Source organism: Dipodomys ordii, unplaced genomic scaffold (assembly GCF_000151885.1).
Source record: "Dipodomys ordii isolate 6190 unplaced genomic scaffold, Dord_2.0 Scaffold23, whole genome shotgun sequence".
NCBI lineage: Eukaryota > Metazoa > Chordata > Mammalia > Rodentia > Heteromyidae > Dipodomys > Dipodomys ordii.
Window position 1 is genome coordinate 9,957,030 of NW_012267239.1, and position 21,491 is coordinate 9,978,520.

The 21,491-nt window shown below is 49.9% G+C and overlaps 2 protein-coding genes across 3 annotated transcripts in view; one reads left to right on the top strand and one right to left on the bottom strand.

Annotated features, from left to right (window-relative positions):
• The window catches only part of Rnft2 (ring finger protein, transmembrane 2), a 38,212-nt gene extending 32,328 nt beyond the window's left edge, over nucleotides 1-5,884 (bottom strand). Inside the window, exons 1-3 of the mRNA XM_013014353.1 lie at nucleotides 5,846-5,884; nucleotides 4,169-4,337; nucleotides 3,608-3,666 (exon numbers count right to left, since the gene is read on the bottom strand). Of these exons, the coding sequence (XP_012869807.1) occupies nucleotides 3,608-3,666; nucleotides 4,169-4,192 (83 nt within the window). The 5' untranslated portion in view covers nucleotides 4,193-4,337; nucleotides 5,846-5,884. The remainder of the gene's footprint in view (nucleotides 1-3,607; nucleotides 3,667-4,168; nucleotides 4,338-5,845) is intronic.
• Nucleotides 5,885-6,234: 350 nt separating this feature from the next.
• Nucleotides 6,235-21,491, top strand: part of LOC105984362 (chromosome unknown open reading frame, human C12orf49) — a 33,850-nt gene continuing 18,593 nt past the window's right edge. Inside the window, exons 1-5 of one of the 2 annotated variants that reach the window (XR_001174988.1) lie at nucleotides 6,235-6,388; nucleotides 16,226-16,382; nucleotides 16,746-16,897; nucleotides 17,144-17,257; nucleotides 18,714-20,457. Coding sequence is in view for 1 of the 2 variants with exons in the window: in XM_013014538.1 (XP_012869992.1) it covers nucleotides 6,278-6,388; nucleotides 16,226-16,382; nucleotides 16,746-16,897; nucleotides 17,144-17,257; nucleotides 18,714-18,797 (618 nt within the window). In the remaining variant the exon portion in view is untranslated. Of the gene's footprint in view, nucleotides 6,389-16,225; nucleotides 16,383-16,745; nucleotides 16,898-17,143; nucleotides 17,258-18,713; nucleotides 20,907-21,491 lie in introns of those variants that run through there. The other variant, XM_013014538.1, reaches the window with a different exon arrangement.

Sequence of the window (21,491 nt, forward strand, 5' to 3'; positions counted from 1 at the left end):
CCTCCCTCCCTCCCTCCCTCTCTCCTTCTCCTCTCTCTTTCTTTGGCACTATCCCTGAGGTCTTTCTGTTCAAGGCTAGTGCTGTATCACTTTGAGCCACAGCACCACTTCTGATTTGCTAGTGGTTCATTAGAGAAAATAGTCTTATTTCCTGCCTGGGCTGGCTTCGAACCACGATCCTCTGCTCTCAGCCTCCTGAACAGCCAGGATAACAGGCGTGAGCCACCAGTGCACAGTGGCGCAGAGAGGGAAGACCCTCTCAACACAGCAAGGGGACATATTGCTCTGAAGAACCCCAGGGTTGTTTTCCCACTGGGCCTCAGAGTGTGTGATCATAAACCTGGTGACTGTGGATGGGACCCTGGCTTCCCTGCCCCCGCACTGAGCCCCACCTCTGCTAACTCCAAAAGCCTAGGATATGTGTGGTCTTCCTCCCTGGGGTTCTGGGGTTACTGACTGATCACAGCAAACGTATTGACAATAGCTACCAGGGCTAGGAGCTTCCAGGGCCCTTGGCTTCTTCTGTCCTGGGGGGCAGGGGCTTAAGCTGGAAAGCAGAAGTCCTGCCCATGCAGTCCACATGCACAACCCCCACCTCCCCACGGAACCCTGGAAAGCCGCCTCCCCACCCCCCGCCAGGAGTACACTAGTACTCCAAGTTCACAGGCCTCTGAGGAAATCCAGTGTGACTAGGGAAAATCCAACCCACCAATGGCTTTTTATGGCTGTCCCTCAGTGTCTCCCATACATACACAGCGGGACTTTAGCCTAAATAAGGAGTATTCCTTGGAGGTGGGGGGGTGGACAGAGGCCGTACTTCCCATTTAACCACTTCAGGGCTACAGCGGATGCAGCCCAGTAGATCTGCCCAGAGAAGAGGCAGCTAAACTGTGCTGTGTAAGTGGACAGCTTTGGTGTGATGGATGAATGGGTGCTCAAATCTCTGCTTTGCCACTGCCTGTCTGTGTGACTTTGGGTAAGTGACTTCCCCTCTCTGAACCTGTTTGTCATTTGTAAAATGGGGTTAAAAACAGTCCTGATCTCAAGCCTGGTGCCTCAGTAGCTCAGGCCTGTAATCCTAGCTATTCAGGAGGCTAAAATCCAAGGATGGCAATTAACTACCAAAAAAATGGAAATGGCATTGTGGCTTAAAGTGGTAGAGCGCTAGTTTTGAGCGCAAAGGCTCAGGAATAGTGCCCAGACCCTGAGATCAAGCCCGAGGATGGGGGAGGGGGGGAGAGGGGATAAAAAGCATGGTGCTGCATTTGGTGAGGGCTTCTTGTTGAGTCGTAACATGGCAAAGGGTATCCCATGGCAAGATAAAGCAAGTGCTAGCTTGGTTCTCTTCTTATAAAGCCACTAATACTACCAGCTTCCACCTCCCCACCTCATCTGACCCTAACTACCTCCCAACACCAATAACACGTGACTTCGGGACGCAGCTCCCCATAGAGAATGCTGGAGCCACACACACCTAAACAGAGGGAAGTGGCTGGGCTTCTGACCAATGCTCATAGGTGCCACTAATGGGTCTGCACCCAGCCCGAGAACTGCTGGACACCCTGAACAGGAGGTGTAGGGGACACACGTGCACTGTGGAGGAGGTTCTGGGGTGGAAGATATGCAGAACCTGAGAACAAGGACCCCAGGGTTTAAATACATAAAGACAAAACCTAGCTCCCGACTGCTTCACTGCAGCTCTTTTTAAATTCTATGTTTGTCTATTTGGCATCCATCCATCCATCCATCCATCCATCCATCCATTCGTCCATCATGGGGCTAAATGTGTAGCCAAACTTGTCTAACCACTCACCGCACAATCCAGGGTTTATTATTATTATTATTAATTTCTGTCAGTCATGGGGCTTGAACTTAGGGCCTGAGCACTGTCCCTGAGCTCTTTTGCTCAAGGCTAGTGCTCTACCATTTTGAGCCACAGCGCCACTTCTGGTTTTTGAGTGGTTAATTGGTCTTTTCTGCCCAGGCTAGCTTTGAATCTTGATCCTCAAATCTCAGCCTCCTAGGTAGCTAGGATTACAGGGATGGGCCACTGGTGCCTGGCTTATTATTTTTAAATTATTTTATTTGCGTGGTACTGAGGAATTGAACCCAGGGTTTCATGCATGTTAGGCAAGCACTCTGCCACTAAGCCACCTTCCCAGCCCCAACCCAGGGTTTTATGTAACCCCACCATAAGCATCATACAAGTAGCCAATGTCTGCTGGGCCTTCAATCTCCCAGGGCTAGGAACCAACAGCTAGGGATGACTCAGAGAGCTTAACAGGCATTGTTCAAACCAGCCAATCCTCAGCTACTTCCTGCCTGGTCTTTCCATGAAAGATGGTGGTCTAGGTTCTCCTCCCTTCTTTCTCCAAGTGGCTCTGTGCTGGGTGATGCCACATTCCTCTTGCCACATGGACACAGCAAGAAAATAGTCTACAAACCAAGGGCATGGCTCAAGCGGTCAAACGCCTGGCTTAGCAAGTGCAAAGCTCTGAGTTCAAATCCCAGTATCACTGAATCATAACAATAAAAATCAGAAAGAGCTCTGGCTAGACTCTGCATCTGCGAGGGTCTTGACCTTGGATTTTCCATCCTCCAGAATGGCAAGAAATAAATGTTCATTAAGTCAATGAACATTTATGGCATTTTTGTTATAGCAGCAAACACAGACCAGGACATGCCCGTAAATTAAAATCCCACAGGCACAATTCCTTTTTTTTTTTTTTTTCTGCTTCTGGGGCTTGAGCTCAGGGACAGTGCCCAGGCCCTGAGTTCAAGCCCCAGGAGCACTTTGCTCAAGGCTAGCGCTCTACCACTTGAGCCACAGTGCTACTTCTGGCTTTTTCTGAGTAGTTTATTGGAGATAAGAGTCTCATGGACTCTTCTGCTTAGGTTGGTTTCAAACTGCGATCCTCAGATTTCAGCCTTCTGAGTAGCTAGGATTACAGGCGTGAGCCACCGGTTCTTGATATAATGAGTCAGGATGATCACCCAGCCCAGGGGGCTTGAGGACAATGTATACAAGCACTAGCTGGCTACTCCATGCATGCTGAGCATTTCATTCCAGTCCTGCACTTTGTGCTATGGGTAGGCTGTACTCTGAGTGCCCGCCCTGCCCATCAGTAAAGGTCTACCAGTAAAGGCTCTTTCCCTGGGTGGTGGTATTGGGAGGTGCCATAGGCCTTTAAGAGGCGGGACCTAATGGGACATCCTTAGGTCTTTAGGGACACACCCTTCAGTCTTTCCTCTTTCTTTCTGCCCAGTTTTGAGATGCAATCACTTCTTTCCAAACATGCATCTGCCATTGTCATCCACGTCAGAAGAGGATACCGCTGCTGAGCCTGTGCTATGCCTTTCAGACTCTTGACCTTCCCAACTTTGAGCTAAGTAAAACTTCTCTCTCTATAAAGTCAGCTGCCTCCGGTATTCTTTTGTAGGAACACAAAGTTGACTAATACACTCTACAGATGATACAGTCTCTAACTGGATCTTAGTGATCCCAACCATGTAATGGAGAGGCAGGTATTTGTGGAGATCAGTTTGGGGCTGCCCTTCACCACCCAGAGTCCAGGGCTCTCAGCTGACCACATGGAGAGACGCCTACCTTTCAGGAGGGATGTTGTCCGTGTTGCTACTGTGCCGCCTCTGCATTTTCCTCAACACCTGAAAGCCAACACATGTCTGAGTCACATCTCCCAACACTCCCACTGCCTGTCACATTACCACAGCAACCCAAAACAAGCACCGCACCTGCCTTACATCCCTAGTGCTTGGTGACATTTTCCAAACCATGGTTTATCTCTTCTGCCACTCAATCCTCAATTGAAAGGGAGTTGTCACTCCCTTTCATAGATCATGATGCTGGGGTCCAGAGGTGGAAGAGGGCCTCGTGAAGAAGGCCCAGGCAATGAACTAGGGAGCAGGGAGGTGTTGGGTGTGAGGCAATGTGCAGCAGACTAGTAATTAGGAGACACAGAGTCTGGACAGATGCTATTGCTCACTTGCTGTGTGTCCTTGGACAAGTTAGCAACCTCTCTGTGGCATCCACTTCCTCCATGTGTTCCATGGAAGGGAGTGCAGGGGTGAAGCCCAAAGTTTGCTTTCTCCATCTCTCAGATTCAATCACGTGGGAATGAAGGTGTGAATTCTCATGGAGACACATTACCTGGTTCACTGTTAGGAGCCACATGGGTTTCAGCACTCCATGTTGCTGATACCTCAAGCAGACATGACATTCAGGGCTCTACTGGATCCCAAAGAGAGCAGGCCTTCCAGCCTCTTCCTCGGTGCAGGGAGCTTACCAGAGACCCCAAGCTGTGTGTGGTACAGACCACCTGGGTAAATAGAGCACAGCATGTCAAGAATCTCATTAATACATCCAAAGAATCATTGTAATTACAAACAGATCATTCCATCTGCTCAACGTCTCTGGGTGGCCTTTTAGTGATCCTTCTTAGATGCTCTTATGGATTTCGTTCTATTACCAAACTAAGAATCCTAACTGGGGATTATGGAAAATATGTTTTAGACTTTCCAATGGCTCCCCACGGAAACCAGAGTAAAACCCAAACTCTGTCCACAGCCCACAGCTTCTGCCTGATGGTGCATCACCTACTCTTCTTCTATGACTCCCTTCCAGCCACACTGGCCTCTCTATTTCTTTAACACATCAGTATGTCTCTGCCTCAGGACCTTTGTATTTGTTGTTCCTGCTCCCTGTAATGTTTTTTTTCCCTTCTGAGTCAGGTCAAATGTTACCTCCTCCTAGAGGCCTTTTTCCCCCTCAAGCTCTTGATGTCTTCCCCCATAGCCCTTTTTTAATTCCTTCACACGTATGGTTTATTTGCAAGTATGCTTATTTATTTGTGACCTACCCTACCACTGAATACAAATGACAAATTAAAAACAAGGATTCTGTCTATCCAGTTCCTCCATATCTGAGCATCCAGAACCTTGCCTTGCACAGACAGCAAGTATTCAACGATTCAATAAGGAAATCCATCTATGCATCTCCCAGTTTCCTTTCCCTAGATCTCTTGTTCTCTCCCCCAGAAAGAAATAAAGGCCATATATTTCTCGTGAATGGGTCTGGCCACCTGGAATATTTTCTGTACAGGACCACCAATGTTATCTGGTAGCTCAAGACACCACGATTGACCATTGAACAGCTTACTAATCCTGACTAGTCTTAGGGTCATCGAATGGAGACAACTTGACAGCTGAGAGTCTTTTCTCTTCCAGAAAATTAGCTAAGAAATGAGTCTGAGGCATTGTCTTCATCATTAGGCAAGTGGGTGGTGTGTGAGTGTGTCTCATCCCCTTCAAACCTGGATATTTTTCAAAGAACTCACAATCTGGCTTAATAATCCCTCTCTCCACCGTCTCCATCATTTACAATTCTTTGGGGGAAGCAAAATGCAGGATCCTGACATTTCCATTCTCAAACCGGACACAATGACCTGAATCAAATGCCCACGACTCTGTCGCAGGCCCTGCATTATTCTTCCAATACAAAATTCTGGGATATATATATATATATAATATATAACATATTATATATACAATGCAGAATGTATCTGGATAATTGCATGGGCCGTCTTTCAACCCTAGTCTCCCCACGGAGGACCACAGGGAGAGCCGTGGTCCGGGGTCCCCGGGCCGCTACGTGATGGCAGCGCAAAGCCCGCGGGGAGCATCTCCCGCAGACAGGTGCACTTGGGATCCGACGCCGCGAGCGCTCCCCGTCCGTGCAACCAGCACAACATGCAAAACGCCTTAGAACGGCCACGACAGGACCCCAAGAGGGGCCACACCGAGGGGGAATACCGCGTTCTCAGTTTACCTGCCGGGACAATCCAGCAATCACAGCCGCATCATTCACCTCCGGCCTAGCCAATCACCGGCCGGGCCGCGACAGCACGTGACTCCCGAGTACTTCCGGCCTCCCGGTGGGTTGAGGTCAGGTTTGCCCTGCCGGAGGCTAGGACCCGGCCACGCTCCGTCCCGCCCCTTTTCTCAAGATTCAACCAATAGGAAGTCGTCTCTTTTGAAGACCCAATCGAGAAGAGGTCTGGAGGTAAGGGGCGGGGGGAAGGGAGTGATGACGCAACCGGAGCGGAGGCGGGGCTGGGGCTCGGGGCGCATCACGTGGGGCGGCGCGCGCCGGCTGCCGGGAGCTGGCGGGGCTGCGCGTCGTCCGTCCGGGCGCGGCGTGAAGGGCTGAGGCGCGGCGCGCGGGAGGCGTGAGGGGCCATGCCGCGGGGTGGGCGCCGGGATGGTGAACCTGGCGGCCATGGTGTGGCGCCGGCTGCTGCGGAAGCGGTGGGTGCTCGCGCTGGTCTTCGGGCTCTCGCTCGTCTACTTCCTCAGCAGCACCTTCAAGCAGGTCAGTGACTGGCCGCCGGGGGTCGGGACGCGCCGGGGGGACCCTGCCCGACCCGCTGGGCCCGGGCCTGGAAGGCGTTGCTAGGCCCAGGCACAGCTGGGACTCGAACCCGTGACCCCCGGCCCTCCGGGTGCGCTCATCCTGGTTGCTGGCGCGGCTGAGTCTCGGAGCCGCCCGCTGTTTACATTTGGGGGGGGGGTGCTCGCATCTCCGCTCTCCCCGCCCTGCGGTTCTCCTGCACCTGGACGTTGGCACCCCCGAAGTTGGTTCAGAAGCCCCGACTTCAGGAAAAAGCGAGCGCCGAAACTCCCCGACCCGTTCCGGGGAGCCCCAGAGGAAGCCTGGGTGTTACCGTTGGGCGGATGGCGTTTTCGGAAGTTTTCATCCTCAAGGTCAAGTTTGCAAATACATGAGCCGGGCGCCGGTGGCTCGCTCACACCCGTAATCCTAACTTCTCCGGAGGCCGAGATCGTAGGATCGCGGTTCGAAGTCAGCCCCGGGCAGAAAAGTCCCGGTGAGAACTCTTCCCATCAATAAACCACCAGAAAACCAGAAGCGGAGCTGTGGCGCAAAGTGGTAGAGCGCTAGCCTTGAAATAGAGCTCAGGGACAGTGCCCAGGCCCTGAGTGCAAACCCCACACTAAGAGAGAAAGAGAGAGGAATGCAAATAAAAACACCCCTAGTTGAAGCAGATTGTGGGGGGCTTTATGGGAAGGAGACTGGGATTGTGTCCGCCTTGGACGGACGGAGCCCCAGTGTTGATGAGTGAGAGGGGGAGGGAATGTGAACAATCATGTGACATCTGCTCTGAGTCCTGGGCACCACTTCTGGATCATGACATGGGCTGGACCTCCATCCTCTGGCCTCCACTCTGCCCTCTCTGTATGACCTCTAGCAGGGTCAATAACCAGCACAAGCTGTTCATTTCCCAATTTGTATCTCAGGCCTAACCTGGCTAGAATACTTCCGATTCTCCTACTTACTTACTTGATTTTCTGTTCCTCAAAACTTTTTGAGGGTGAACTTGTGCGATTTGCTTTCTTACCTGTGATGATAAGTGAATTCCTCGTGTTGTGCAACCATCACTCTCAGCTCAGCAGCTCTGAAATTTCTTCTTCATGCCAGACCTCACCCAGTTCACAGCCACTCCCAGTTCCTTCCCTCCCCCGCCCCGCAGCCAGCCAGCCAGCCTGCCTTCTGCTATCTCTTGATGTGTTTGGGTTTCATTCTTGGTCAAAACACAACCCCTGCCTCAGTGCACCCTCTTTGTGGTGCTGGGGATGGGATGGGACCCAGGGCCTTGTGCAGTCTGGACAAGTGCTCTAGCATTTTTTTTATTTTGGGGTCCGGTCGTGGGGCCTGAACTCTGGGCCTGGGCACTGTCCCTGAGCTCTTCAGCTCAAGGCTAGCGCTCTACCACTTGAGCCACAGCGCCACTTCCGGCTTTTTTCTTTTTGCTTATGTGGTGCTGAGGAATCGAACCCAAGGCCTCATGCATGCAAGGCAAGTGCTCTACCACTGAGCCACCTTCCCAGCTCTGCTCTCTAGCATTTTCATCCCTAGCATATAAGTTTGTGTGTGTGTGTGGTTTTTGTTTTGTTTTGTTTTTTTGTTGTTTATGTCAGTCCTGAGGCTTGAACTCAGGGCCTGGGCACTGTTGTTGAGCTACTTTTGCTAAGGCTGGCACTCTGTCACTTGAGGCACAGTGCCACTTCTGGCTTTTTCTGCTTATGTGGTACTAAGGAATCGAACCCAGGGCTTCATGCATGCTAGGCAAGCACTCTACCTTCCCAGCCCCACTTGAAATTTTTGAGATGAGGTTTCACTATGTATCTCAGGCTGGCCTGGAACTTAACCATGTAGCCTAGGCTGGTGTTGGGCTCTCCTACCTTTGCCTCCTTGGTGCTGGGATTGCAGGTGAGCACCACGATGCTGGGTGAAAGCAGAGTTCTTGATTCTCCTTTGGCTTGTTCTTTCCTAGTCTGCCCAGTCTAAGTGGCACTATTGTCACTGGACAGTTCAAATCACAGGTATGTAATTCTTTTCTTTGTATCATTCCATTCACAAAACATTGGCTGAGTCTCTGCAGGGTATCCTGTTATCTGTTCATTTCTCCAGCGTGTCTCCTGCTGTCGCCCTGGGCCAGGCCAGTGTCATCTCTTGTCTGGACTGTTGCCATAGCCCAACAGATCTCTGGTTTCCTTTCTTGTCCCACAGCCTGTTTCCTACCTACCAGCAGCATCTGATTAGGAGCATGGTACTGCCCCAGGTATAATTCTTTGAGTTTAGCTTATTGTGTACTCAGATAAAACTCCAGATTGCATTCTGACATCTGTTTGTTTTGGTTTTTTTTGTCAGTTTCAGTCAGGCTAACTGACCGTAACTGGTGACTCAGCCATACTTAGTGACCCGATGCACATTCCTTGCCCATAAACTAACTGAACACATTTCTTGTTTATCTGTCTCACTCACCCCATTTTTTAATTTTCTTGAAAACAGAAACCTGTGTGTCTTATTCACAGACCCTCCTGGTCCCTGAGTACTGCCAGGACCTTCCCAGGAACCAAAGGAGTGTCTTTTCATGGGTTGACTTTCTCTTTTTCTCCTCAATCTGCCATGCTCCAGCGAATTTTCCATTCCTGGCTCTGACACTACCAACTCTGCCCTGTGCTACAATCATGTTATAAGAACTTCAGCACACCACCTTTATGTTATGACTGTCTTTTTCCACTCTTGATCCATAACTGTAATGTTTCTGGGTGATGGTGGTAGAGTGATTGGGAGGCCCCTAAAACTGTTGTCAAAATTCTTGCTTTATAAATTTCTCTGGATCTAATTCCTCTCCAGCAGGAAGCAGTGGTTTGTGACCCTACTGTGTGTATCATTGCTCACACAGGTTGTTTTCCTCATTAGATGACTGAATTCAATCATGACAGCATTGAAGCAAATGCAGAGCTCTTTTAAAAGTCCTTGAGACTTTATCTCAGTGCAAGAACTGGGCGTGGTGTTACACACCTGTAATCCCAGTTATGGCAGGAAGCAGAAAATAGGTGGACTATGGTCTAGGAATGCGTCTGGGCAAGAAGCGAGTCCCTATCTCAAAAATATTCAGGACAAAAAAAGTACTGGAGGTGTGATTCAAATGGTAGAATACTTGCCTAGCAAGCATGAAGCCCTGAGCTTGTACTCTAGTACCACTACCACAAAAGAAGGGGACGAGGAAAGAAGGGAGGAAGGAAGGAAGGAAAGGAAAGGAAAGGAAGGATAGAAGAAAAGCAAAATTAAATGTGATATTGACTTGAGCAAGAAGAGCACTTGGCGGTTTCAAGCTGACCTGGCAGCTTTTCCAGGGAGTACCACAGAAACCTGAGAGAATAGGCCAGAAACTATAGTTGTTCAGATTTGGCCACATGGAAGATAATTGCCTGGAGACTACTGAAGAGAGCTGGTTGCTTTACAGAAACATCTGACATTACTTGTTGGCAAAGGTAAAATTCAAGCTTTCAAGTGAAAATTAGAATTTTGAAAAAAGTACTTGCTATTCCAAGTGTGTTAACTTTCCAACACACAAAGGCTTTTTCATTAGATCCCTGGTGGTATTAACAAATGTGACTTTTTTTTTTGATAATAAGTAATGAAAAGGTGTCCACATGTGGCTAATTTGCATAAAACCTGTTCACAGTCTAAGACAAATTCGTGGATTTTACTGTAACAGTGCAGGGAAAATTCAATGACATGGTTTCAGGTCCACATTCTGAACTGTTTGGTAAGCTTTATTGAGACAATTCATACTTGTATAATTGTATTAACTCACCTGTTGTTTACTACTCATTAGTTTTAAGAAATTCACAGTTGGCTGGTTACCTCCACAGTCAAGCATTAGATAGAACACTGTGATGGGCTTTCTAACTCTCCCCCCCCCCCCCCCCCCCCAGCTCTAAGCAGTTGCACCTGTTGCTGGAGGTTTGTGCATTTCAGGTATTGGATATAGAGTGGAGTCATGTATTTGTGGTCGTTAATGACTGATTAGCTTCTTCCAGTTGACTCATGCTTTGGGGATTCAACCAGGCATTGCATAATCAGAACTATTGTTTGTTTGTCTGTCTGTTGTGAGGCTTGAACTGGGGGCCAGGTGTTATCCCTGAGCTATTTCACTCAAGGCTAGTGCTCTACCGCTTTAAGCCACAGATCCACTTCTGGTTTTCTGGTGGTTAATTGGAGGTAAGAATCTCGTGGACTTTCCTGCTTGGGCTGGCTTCCAGTTGCCTTCAGATCTCAGCCTCATGAGTAGTTAAGATTACAGATGTGAGTCACTGGCACCCCCAGACCAAAACTTTTACGTCTGGCCCAGTTGTGAACATCTACCATGTTCTGTGCACTCATCACAATGAATGTTTGGTGGGTTCCAGGTTCTGTGTGCCCACATTTTTGTTCCTCTTGAGTCCGTAACTGAAGGTGGACTTGCTAGGTCAGTAGTTAAAGCTCCTTAGCTTTTTGAGGAACTGCGGAACTGTTTTCTCTAGGCTTTCATTGTTTGTAGTGACCGTGTAAGAACTCACACCTGTAGCTTTTGGTGTTCCAGTGCAGCAAATATCATCCACCACTATGGATGTTACAGTGCCTCCCTACCCAGCCCCATCACTGCAGGACTGGGGCTTCCGCCCATGTCTCATCCCAGACAGCAGAGAGGACAGACCGAGTGCAAGGCCACCCGCCTTTTCTCACTAAGTTGTTTTTTGAAAGCCATATATATTTTTTTTTTCACACACAAAAAAAATGTGCTAACAGCCTGTGCTGGTGGCTAAAGCCTATAATCCTAGCTATTCAGGAGGCTCAGATCTGAGGGTCCTGGTTCAAAGCTGGCCCAGACAAGAAAGGCCTCCAATTAACCACCAGAAAATCAGAAGTGGCACTGTGGCTCAAAGTGGTAGAGCACTAGCCTTGAGTGACAGAGCTTAGGGACAGCGCCCAGGTCCTGAGTTCAAGCCCCACAACCAACCAAAAAAAGGGGGCTAACATAGCAGAAGTTCAGTATCATTTTTCAGTGAATAAATGCTTGATTTAAGGTACTTTTAACAATTTATGTTTTGATTTTTTTTTCATAGGGTGAACATCTATAGTCCTAAGTCACCTAAGCGCACATAAGGGTCAGTAGTGTTCAAGCTTAAGAAGGCTGGGCCCAAAGCGTGGCCTGTGCTGACTGAGGGCTCATGCCTGCCCTTGTCTTTGCCAGAGACTATTAGACTTCAGTCTTGGTCATCTGCCGCCCCAATTACCCCCAGCTTCGTGCCTTCCCGGCTTGGGTCACCTGCGTGGGAGTTGGGGGTTGGAGCACACCAGTAGGGGGGGTGCTGTTGTCGTTGGTGGAGAAGAGACCATAAGAGCTTGGAAGCTGCCTTAGTTCTGTTTCCTTTAGAGGAGACATGAGTTCATGCTGCAGCTTTTGCCTTGGGAATAGTTGCTTAGCCTCTGCTGCCTGGATTCCTTTTTCTTTGGTTTTCCTGTTAATGAATGCATTAGGGGATAATTGGGATTGTTAGAGGTGGAGCAGGAGAGGTGAGGCTGGTGGGAATGCCTTTGGGGAAAGGGCTGGGCTTGGGGACTGGCGCTGAGTACCTAGGGTGTGGAGGGACACCTGTAGGCCAGGCAGGGTGCTAGATGTTGAATGTTGGAGACAGAGTCCGGAAACAAGCCTGCCCTCTTGCGTGCCTGGGAAGAAGACAATAAAAACAAGGTGATTTCAGATATGATTTATGATACAAAGGGAACAACCCAGGATGACGTCATGGAGTGAAGAGGGAGAGTCCTGGCTAGCCTCTCCTCTCCTTTAGCCAGTGTCCTCCAGCACTCCCCTGGGGCAGCTCAGGGCTGTTTGCATATCTCCGGAAAGCTTGAAAGTCATTATGTATGTAAATTGGTGCCCACTTAGATCTTGCCTCAAGTGAATTATTGTAAATCCTGAGAGAGAGTTGCTAATCTGACTTGTTGCTTTATTTTTGCTCTGATTTCCAGGTGGAAGCATGTGAAGGAGGCCAGGGACTGGTCACCCTGCTAGATTCCTCCAGCCAGCTTTCCTTCTGTGTGTCTTCACATAGTTGAGCCATGGTGCCTCTTCCCTGTCACTGAGAGTGCTTTGATTTTCCTACCTAGAATTGTCTAGCATCAGGCCAGAGCCTTTATTGCCTCCATATTTGGGGAGGGGGTGGAGGCGGAGAGGCTGGGGGACTTACAGTACTTTGAGTGGCGGCAGTGTCTGGTGCTTTTCTGCTCACACACCACACAAGGACGTTTATTGCCTTTGAACCTGATAGTGACCCTGGAAAATATACAGCCTGGTTACCAAGGCACCTCTATAAATCTAGGTCCTTGGGCAAGCATCATTCCAGTGTCTCCTCACAGAGTTCTGCTCCTTTGTCCCCACTGCCCCTTCCATGTGGGTGCCCCCCAGCATCTGCCAGCACTGATTTGTGTGCATGCATCCTGGCTGCAGGTGCTGAGTGCTCTTGACCTGGCCAAGAGAACCTGACCACCTTTGTCTCTGTCCTTAGCACTTTGCAAAAATCCCATGCCGTTGAATGCAGACACTTCACCTGGATGGTAAAAAAGGGAACATTTAGAGGTCCTCTCTAGTGGAGGAATATCCTCAGCTTTCCCTACACTCTGCCAGCCAGGTGGGTACATCAGAGTCACCTAGGCCTTGTGCCCTTGGGGAGGCACATTTTAACCTCTTTCTGAGAGCTAGCTTACTGTCCTCTGATGATCTCTGTACCTAGTAGTCTATAGGTATTAATTTGTCCACAGTAGCATTCACAGCTCAGCTGAGTTCACAGCTCAGCTTGATTCTGCAGTTAGCTGATCCAATCCCAGTGGAGCAGGGAGGAGGCATTTACAGGTAGTTAGGCAGTGGACACCTAAGTGATTTGTCTCCATTTCCCAGATGGTGTATTCAGCGCCTCTCCTGGCGCTGAGGACCGACTGCACATGTTGTTTTTGAATCACTGTCCTATGCCAGCTAGTGCTACTCTGTCTTGAAGAGAGACGGAAAGAGGGCAGAGTAGAAATTAAAGGATGGTTTTGCATTTAGCAAAGAAGGGGTTGTGATAGATTTGTAATCATTGTTACTTAAGTGCTGATAGTATACAAATGCTAAGTAAAACTTTCGGGAAGTTATCTGGTATTATCTGGCATTTAACTCTTACAAATTGTCTAAGAGAATTTTTAAAAGGTGTACATTTAGTTGCAGTCCCACCTGTGGTGCAGAAACCTGGGGCCTAACGTTGCTGAGTGGGGTATGCTTATTAAGTCATGGCCCATCAGCCCCACAGGCTAGTCTGCAGTCCTGAAAACATGAGGATCTAGGTCATGGGAGTGTCAAGAAGGACTGAATGTAAAAACACCTTTAATTTGTGGTATAAACATGAGAAGTTAATATGCAAAAGGGTTTGTAGGTAATTTCTGTCTTCAGTGTTGGTAATCATGCTTCTTATTTTAAATAAACTTTCTTAGTTGTTGTTGTTTTTTAACACTGGGACTCAAACTTTTTGACACTTTACTCTCGTTGGTGCCTACCCCCTGAGCTACATTTCTAACCCCTGTATTTTGGGACAATTATAATTTTACAGAAATGTTACAAGGATGGTAGATTACCTGTAGAGTCTACAGTATAGACCCTTCACTTCATTTCTCCTATTGATAATAGCAAGCATGGCTTTTTGTTGTTGTTGCATTTATGCTAAATTAAGGATATTTAGAAAATGATTAAAGATATTTTTTTTTCTTTTGGTGGGTCTGGGGTTTGAACTCAGGACCTGTGCTTGCCAAGCATATGTTTTACTGCTGAATCATGCCTCCAGCTCTCTTTTTATGCTGGTTATTACTGAGATAGGGTTTTGCCTCCTACCTGGGCACCCACCTGGGCTGCTGTAATCTGTCTATCTTAGGTTTCCTATCATGGCTAGGATAGCAGGTATGTGTCACCAGGCCCTGCTCTGGTATGAGATGGAGTCTCAGGAACTTTTTTCTGCCTTTGAACTGTGATACTCTCAAGATTACAGATGTAATCTGCTGGCATGAGGCCTTGGAGATGATTTCAGTAATCATTTGTCACTCTCAGGGTGTAGTCACAGCCTGTCATTTCTTCCTTTTTCAGCTGGGTATATAGATTACTGTAACTGTAGCCGTATATATAGTATGGACACGTCATTCCACACTTGGCTCTCCTGCTTAGCACACTACAGACATCTAGTGGTGTCAGCCCGGCTGTTGATTGAAGTCAGGGACTTGCAGCATCCTGGCCTGCAGGCCTCATCCACAGAGGTTTTGGCAAGTGGAGGTGGCCTCCGGAGGCTGTTGGTTTTCAGCCTTGCGTGTAGCTGAGTTTGTTTGTGGTCAGGCCCTGCTCGTCTAGAGGAATGGTATCTGGTGGATCAAGGACTGGCACCACCAGCGGTCTGTGCTGTATCTAGTTATTTCCCTGTCATCAGTGTCCTGGTTTTTTTCCTCCCAGGTAACATTGCCGTGCTGAATGTTCCTGGGCCTGGTGTAAACCAGGGCTCATGCGGCTTTGCTAGGGCAGAGTGCAGCTCTATTTGTATATTTTAAATATTAATTGCTCTTCCCTGATTACTTTCTTAAACCTCAGGAACTGTAAAGATCATGTCTAATTTTTTTTTTTGTATAAAAACATTATCGTGGCTGGGAAGGTGGCTCAGTGGTAGAGTGCTTGCCTTGCATGCATGAAGCCCCGGGTTTGATTCCTCAGCACCACATAAGCAAAAAAAGCCAGATGTGGTGCTGTGGCTCAAGTGGTAGAGCGCCAGCCTTGAGCTGAAGAGCTGAGGGACAGCGCCCAGGCCCAGAGTTCAGGCCCCTCGACCGACAAAACAACAACAACAAAAACATTGTCTTCTTTGGCTTTAAAACAGAAGTTTTTAAAAAAGTGACACGGCAGGCCGTTCTCAGTGATGACTGCCTAGAACTCTGTTGGAACGGGGGACGTTTCGCCCGCAGGAAAGCCTTTGGGATGGTGTTGTGTAATTGGGTTGTTTTCCTGGAATAATTGGAAGCAGAGGTGGCTGTCCCATGTGGGGCTTGTTTTCTGGCTCCTTTCTGGAAAGGTAGTTTGAGAGCTTGCTGGCCACTTGGCCTGGCTTCCAGGCTGGGAGGGGTAAGGTCTTGCCCAGGGCAATCCTCCCTGGACCCTTGTGTAGAAGGATTTGTGAGCTGACAGTCCTGTCTCCCAGGAGACCCTGGTGACTTGGCGGGCTCCATGCGGCTCCAGCCGTCGTCAGCCCTGCTGCAGTTCCCCATATGCGGGCCACCAGAGCGGCTGGTAGTAACATACAGTAGCCCCCTTGTGCCTGATTACCATCCTGCTGACAGCCTCGAAGCAGTTTCCTCTTCCATTTTGCAAGTTCTTAAGTTCAGCGTCATGTTTGTTTTAGAGTTCAGGGGTGGCTGGTCTGGAACTGTGATCCTCCCGATTTCCCCTTCTCAAGTAGCTAGGATTACCAGTGTGAGCCTCTGTGCCTGGCTGCGAATGTTTGAATAGAAAGACATTTTTAAAAGGTCAAAACTTTTTCCTCCAAATTAAAAACAATCTTTTGTACATATTAGCACATGAATACATATTGATAAGTACCACCGGGCCGAGCCTGTCATACCCAGGGGGAGCACAACCCTGTTCTCCTACTTTATTCCACAAGTTTGTGATTTTGCTCCAGCGTTGCTGGTGTCAGGAGAGCACAAGCTCTCTTGTCTTGCTGTGCTTTTGTAGAGACTAGGTGAGGTGGTAAGGAAAGCGGTGTTCACCTCGTCAACCTTCTCATTGTATTGTAGGAGGAGCGGGCTGTGAGAGATCGGAGCCTCCTCCAGGTTCAAGACCATGAACAGCCCATTCCATGGAAGGTACAGTTTAACCTGGGCAACAGCAGTCGGCCGAGCAATCAGTGCCGGAACTCCATTCAAGGCAAGCACCTCATCACAGATGAGCTGGGTACGTCGGCCCTTCCAATCTGCTGGTGCAGCACTGTGGGCTGCCTGTGGAGCTTGGGTTTGATCAGGGTTCATCCACAGTGTGGTCCCCTTCCTACCTATCCCCAGCACTTCTCGGGTCTGCCTCTCCATTGCAGGTTCTCTTCCACCACAGAGGGTCAGAGTGAAGACCTGACTGACCCCCAGCTCTGACGATCCCTGCCGGCAATTCACGGGGCTGATTTAGCCCTGCCCCTAAGCCCTGCCCAGCCCCAGACTTCTGCCATCCTGACAGTCTTCCTCTCATCCTGTCTCTTGTGTTCTAGCCCTGCGGTATGGCTGCCCTGGGCTGCTGGTTTCATGCCGAGGTTCTGTCTGCTTTCAGGCTACGTCTGTGAGAGGAAGGACCTGCTGGCAAACGGCTGCTGTGACCCCAGTGTCCCCAGCACGAAGCAGTTCTGCTGCGACGGCTGCCTGGCCAGCGGCTGCTGCGGTGCCTATGAGCACTGTGTCTCATGCTGCCTGCAGCCCAGCAAGGTGTGATCCCTTGTGCTCCTGCCCCGGGCTCTTCCGTGACACCGTCCTCACTGTAGAACTCAGAAAGGAGCTTTGTAGACAGCAGGCCACTGCTTCAGGGCCTGGCTGAATGGCCACTGCGTGCTGAGCATGTCCAGAGAATTAACGATGCTCGCCCCCTCACACCCCCCCCTTCGGGAGCAGGGATGACCCAGCATGCCTTGTGCTGCCTTGGCCTGGAATTCTTCCTAACTTTTGTTTCCATAGCAACTTCTCCTGGAGCGCTTCCTCAACCGGGCCGCAGTGGCCTTCCAGAACCTCTTTATGGCCGTGGAAGACCATTTTGAATTGTGCTTGGCCAAGTGTAGGACCTCATCCCAGGTAAGAAATGGTGGGCGCCATCACTAGCTAGGGAGGCTGGTGGGGGTGGCGGAAGTACCCAGTGGGCGCGGTGTGGACGCAGTGCAGGGGTGAAACCCTGCCGTGCTTTGGTAGAGTGACAGTTCTTTCGCTAGCAGCATGGCATTTGGTAAGTGTGGGCAGGTGAGGAGTTTACACTGGGTCAGGGCCTAGCCAGCTGCATCTCTCCTGTCTAATGGACATACTGGCCCTCTAACTACAAGTGTAAAATTACCTTTCCAAATCCAAATGCACCCTGGTAGTCTGATTCCTAAGAGCTACTTTCTTCTCGTCTGCCTGGAATCTGATGGGGGCTTTCCAGCAGCTGTGCTTACAATAAGCAGTGATTTGTAGTGGGACAGAGTTGTGGTTTACTTTAGGATCCAGAGGGTTGTACGTTGCAGGGGTTGCGTTCACTACACTGCACCTGGCACCAAGAGCACCTGCCTGAGTCTTTCTGGCATATCCAGGGTTTTCCTGGCCTTGTCTGAGGTACGCCATTCCTTTGTCATTCCTTGGAGAGCCTGTGTTCGCTGCTTTGTCTCGAGGTTGCCGTGAGCACCCAGCTTCCTTGAGGCCGTGTTTCAGGGATGCAGTAGATAGCTGAGAGCATCGAGAAGCTCCTAATGGTCTCAGTGGTCTGAGGAGCTTCCTGCCTGGTGCGCTTCAGAGGAAGCGTGGGGAAGGCTGGCGCCGCACTCGCTCACACGCTGTCCGCCCCCAACAAGTGCCAGAAAAGGCTGACAGCACCCAGGACTTCTTTGAGGTCTTAAGCAGAGCTACTCTCCTTTTCAACTTTGTCTTTTTATTGTGAATGGAGAGTTCCCAACTGCCATTCCGTTTGGCCACCAGTACCCAAGGAGAAGATTTGGTTGTGCTAATACTTACACTTCAATTACTTGGCATTAGTTCTAGGCCACTTAATGACGCCTCACTAACCAAAAAGTCAAGTTGCTTGTCTAAAAACAAGATGCTGGAAAATTGGCCCATTTTAGCATCTCCTGATGCTGACCTTGAGGTCTGTGTGAACATCCTGGAAGGAATCTGAAGTGCATCTCTGTAGTCTCTGAAGGACTCCTTCCCAGGAACTGAATATGTCTGAAACTCTCGGCCAAGTGCAAACACCCATTGGATCTTAGTCTATTTTGGATAATTTGAGAAGAAGTAGTTGTCTTGAGCTGCCTAGGTGACCTCCAGGCAGTTAGAAAGCTTCTTGCCTGACGGAGGAAGTGGCACCCACTAGGAGCTAGAAGGCCATGTTCATGCTCCTAGTTGGCATTCTCTGTGGAGCATCATCCCTCTTTGTTCTAGAAAGTTCCTGGGCAGTTGCAGGCACATTTGGAGGTGGAGTGGAGTGGGCAGCCTCCTGCAGGGAGTGTGGTGGGGACCTGGTTGCCCTGCCCTCCCTCACCATGCGCCTGTCTTCCTTTGCCAACAGAGCGTGCAGCATGAGAACACATACCGGGACCCCATAGCCAAGTACTGCTACGGAGAGAGCCCGCCCGAGCTCTTCCCTGCCTGATGGGCTGTGGGCACACGGAGCCTGCTGCAGAATTCACGCCTGGAGCCAGACTTCCCAGCCCAGGCCCGTCCACTGCCCGAGGACACAGTGGACGGTAGCACGAGGGTCGTGTCCTGTGGCGTCCTGTGGCTGAGCTCAGCGCCTGGCTAGGCCAGATGTTGGAGCTCTTCTGTGACGCAGTGCGAGCCTGCAGTGGTGCCATCAGGGAAGGAGCGCCAGCTGGCTGGGATCCCGCTGCCCTTGACACCTGCGGGGGCCTGTGACCATCCTCGGGGCCGGCTCACTCGGGCCACCACTGTACAGTTATTTATTGGACGTCTTTGGAGTTGTGGGGGAAATACAGTGTTTGTGTAGGGAATGCCTCGTTCTAGCTCAGTGTACTGCAGGGGTCATGTAACCACTTTTCTTGTATTCTGCTGTTGCATGAGTGAAGTCCATTCCCCTCTGACCCTATGAAAGGCTTGCTCCAAGAGTGTGGGTCTTCTCTTGTGGTAGTTCTTTTTGGTGGTATTTTAACATTTTGAGTCAGCCTTGAGCACAATCCCATAACCATATCCCAGCACCTACATTTATCCAGACCTCAAGGTGCTGTTCCATTTGGAATCCTGGCAGAATGACCTGCAGTCCTCCCCGCCTCTGAAGACTACAGTGCTTTGCTTGGTGTCTGTGGCTGGGCTTATGTACTTGGGGTGAGACACCACATCTCCAGGGTCCCCATCTTCCTTGGCTGCCCTGGTGCACATGGCCTGCCACGGTCTGTGGGAACCATTGCCTGGCGTGGGGCATCCAGCGCCTGCTTATACACTTACCTTCTGTGCTGCCCGCCTCCTGGGGCAGTACCCTGAAAGGCTTGTGCAGGCATTATGTCTCCCCTGCATAGTGTGTGACCTCCAGGATCCCCACTGAGGGATAATGAGGGAACCTAGACAAGGGCTTCCTCTGGGATTTGGGTCGCAGCCCAGGTCCACTCTCTCCGCCCTGGAAGCATGGATGGAAGAGGGAAACGCTATACACCTAGTCAAATCAGTTCCACAGCCCAAACGTCCTCCCATTGGGCCATGAAATAAGGGTTTTTGTACTTGATTCGGGTATGTGTGTCATTTGGGAATTGACCACATCCTGGGCCACACCAGCAAGCCACCTCTAGCACCTGGCCTGGCCTCCCTGGTGTGCCGACCCAGGATTCCTCACTGCCTTCCACTTCCTGCATGGTGTCCAGAGTCTAGGGCCTTTCATTGTGCTGTGTGACCCATGCTGGCAGTTTAGGGAAAGGTCCTGGCACAACTGGACACACCTTTGGGTACTTTAGATGTGGCATATTGGAAGGGTGACCCCAGTGGTCCTCTCAAACATGGCCTCCATTTGTGAGTGTCATACATGATGCTGTGGCACGAGCTGTAGCTGTAAGCATGCAGAGCAGGGAAGGGGCCTGAGACAGGTGTGAAGAAGGTCAGCTGACCCCAAACACATGTAGGCCACTTTCCCTTCCCCTGAGACCTTTTCTGGACAGCAGCTTGTATGCATACGTGACAATTCGGCCCCCACCTGGTGTCACCAGTATAGTACTGTCATGGAATCCTCCAGGCCATTGTTTCCTGAACTTGTGGTTTTTCTATAGGCAACACGTGACATGTGCTTTCACATGTGTGTGTGTGTGTGTGTTGTGTGTCAGGCTTCCCTGGGCCATTTTCACTAATCCAACGTGTGTGGGCAGAGCACCAGTTCCGCCATTCCTGTGTTGATTGTTTTTAAACTCTTTCCTAACGTTTCAGTGTTGAAATTTGTCTTTATGTCTATGTTATTGTTAACATTGTTACTTTCCTAGTACTGGGGGTTGAATCCAGGGCCACATGAGCCATGCCCCCCAGATTTTTATAATCTTTTAAGCATAATATTCCTCCTGTGTATCAAACCAATTTACTTTTTGCACCTTGTCTGTAAGTCTCTCTACAAGTTGAGCAATAATACACAAGTGCTCTTCATTTCTGTTTGATTATTTTTGCATGTTTTGGTTGGCTAATTACCAGTTTTCTATGGTGAGTCACTTCATGATGTGGCCTGTCTTTTTCTCCCTTTCCTAAGTGTTAGTAAAGAGCATTTTTACATGAATGAAGCCTTAGATTCTTGACTTTTCAATCCTGACATTATGGAGTAGCTTGTATTTTCTCAAACTCTTCCCAAAATGTCTGGAGACATTCTTGTCACAGCTAGAGGTGGGAAGTGTTACTGGCACCCGCAGATGGAGAGCAAGAGGCTAACCCCTCCACTGTGCCCAGAACACTCCACACCCCAGGAAGTGCTGGCCTCAGCCCTAAGACAGTAGCTGGAGTCTGGGTTCTTGTCTGTCCCCAAGGCTGAAATGAGAGCTCGGGTTCTGACTGCTGACTTCATTACTGCTTGGCCCGGCGTTCTGTGCTGAAGAGCCGCTGATTAAATTACCCGCAATCCCCACAGGACTCGAGTCTTTCTCACAGGTCTGTGCAGCTCAGTGCTGCCTGGAGGCTCAGCTCCCTGCCACAGAGTTCTTCCTCACTGCGCTCCTGACCCCACCTGTCTTCAACATGCGGCCCAGACATAGCCACTGTCTTCCTCCTTGACCCTCGGGACTCCCAGCAAAAGGAGTGGCGTGGGGTGGTGGTGGGGAAGTGGGGCGGGGGGCGGGGGGGGGAGAGTTGGGAAAACAGATGGGTCCAC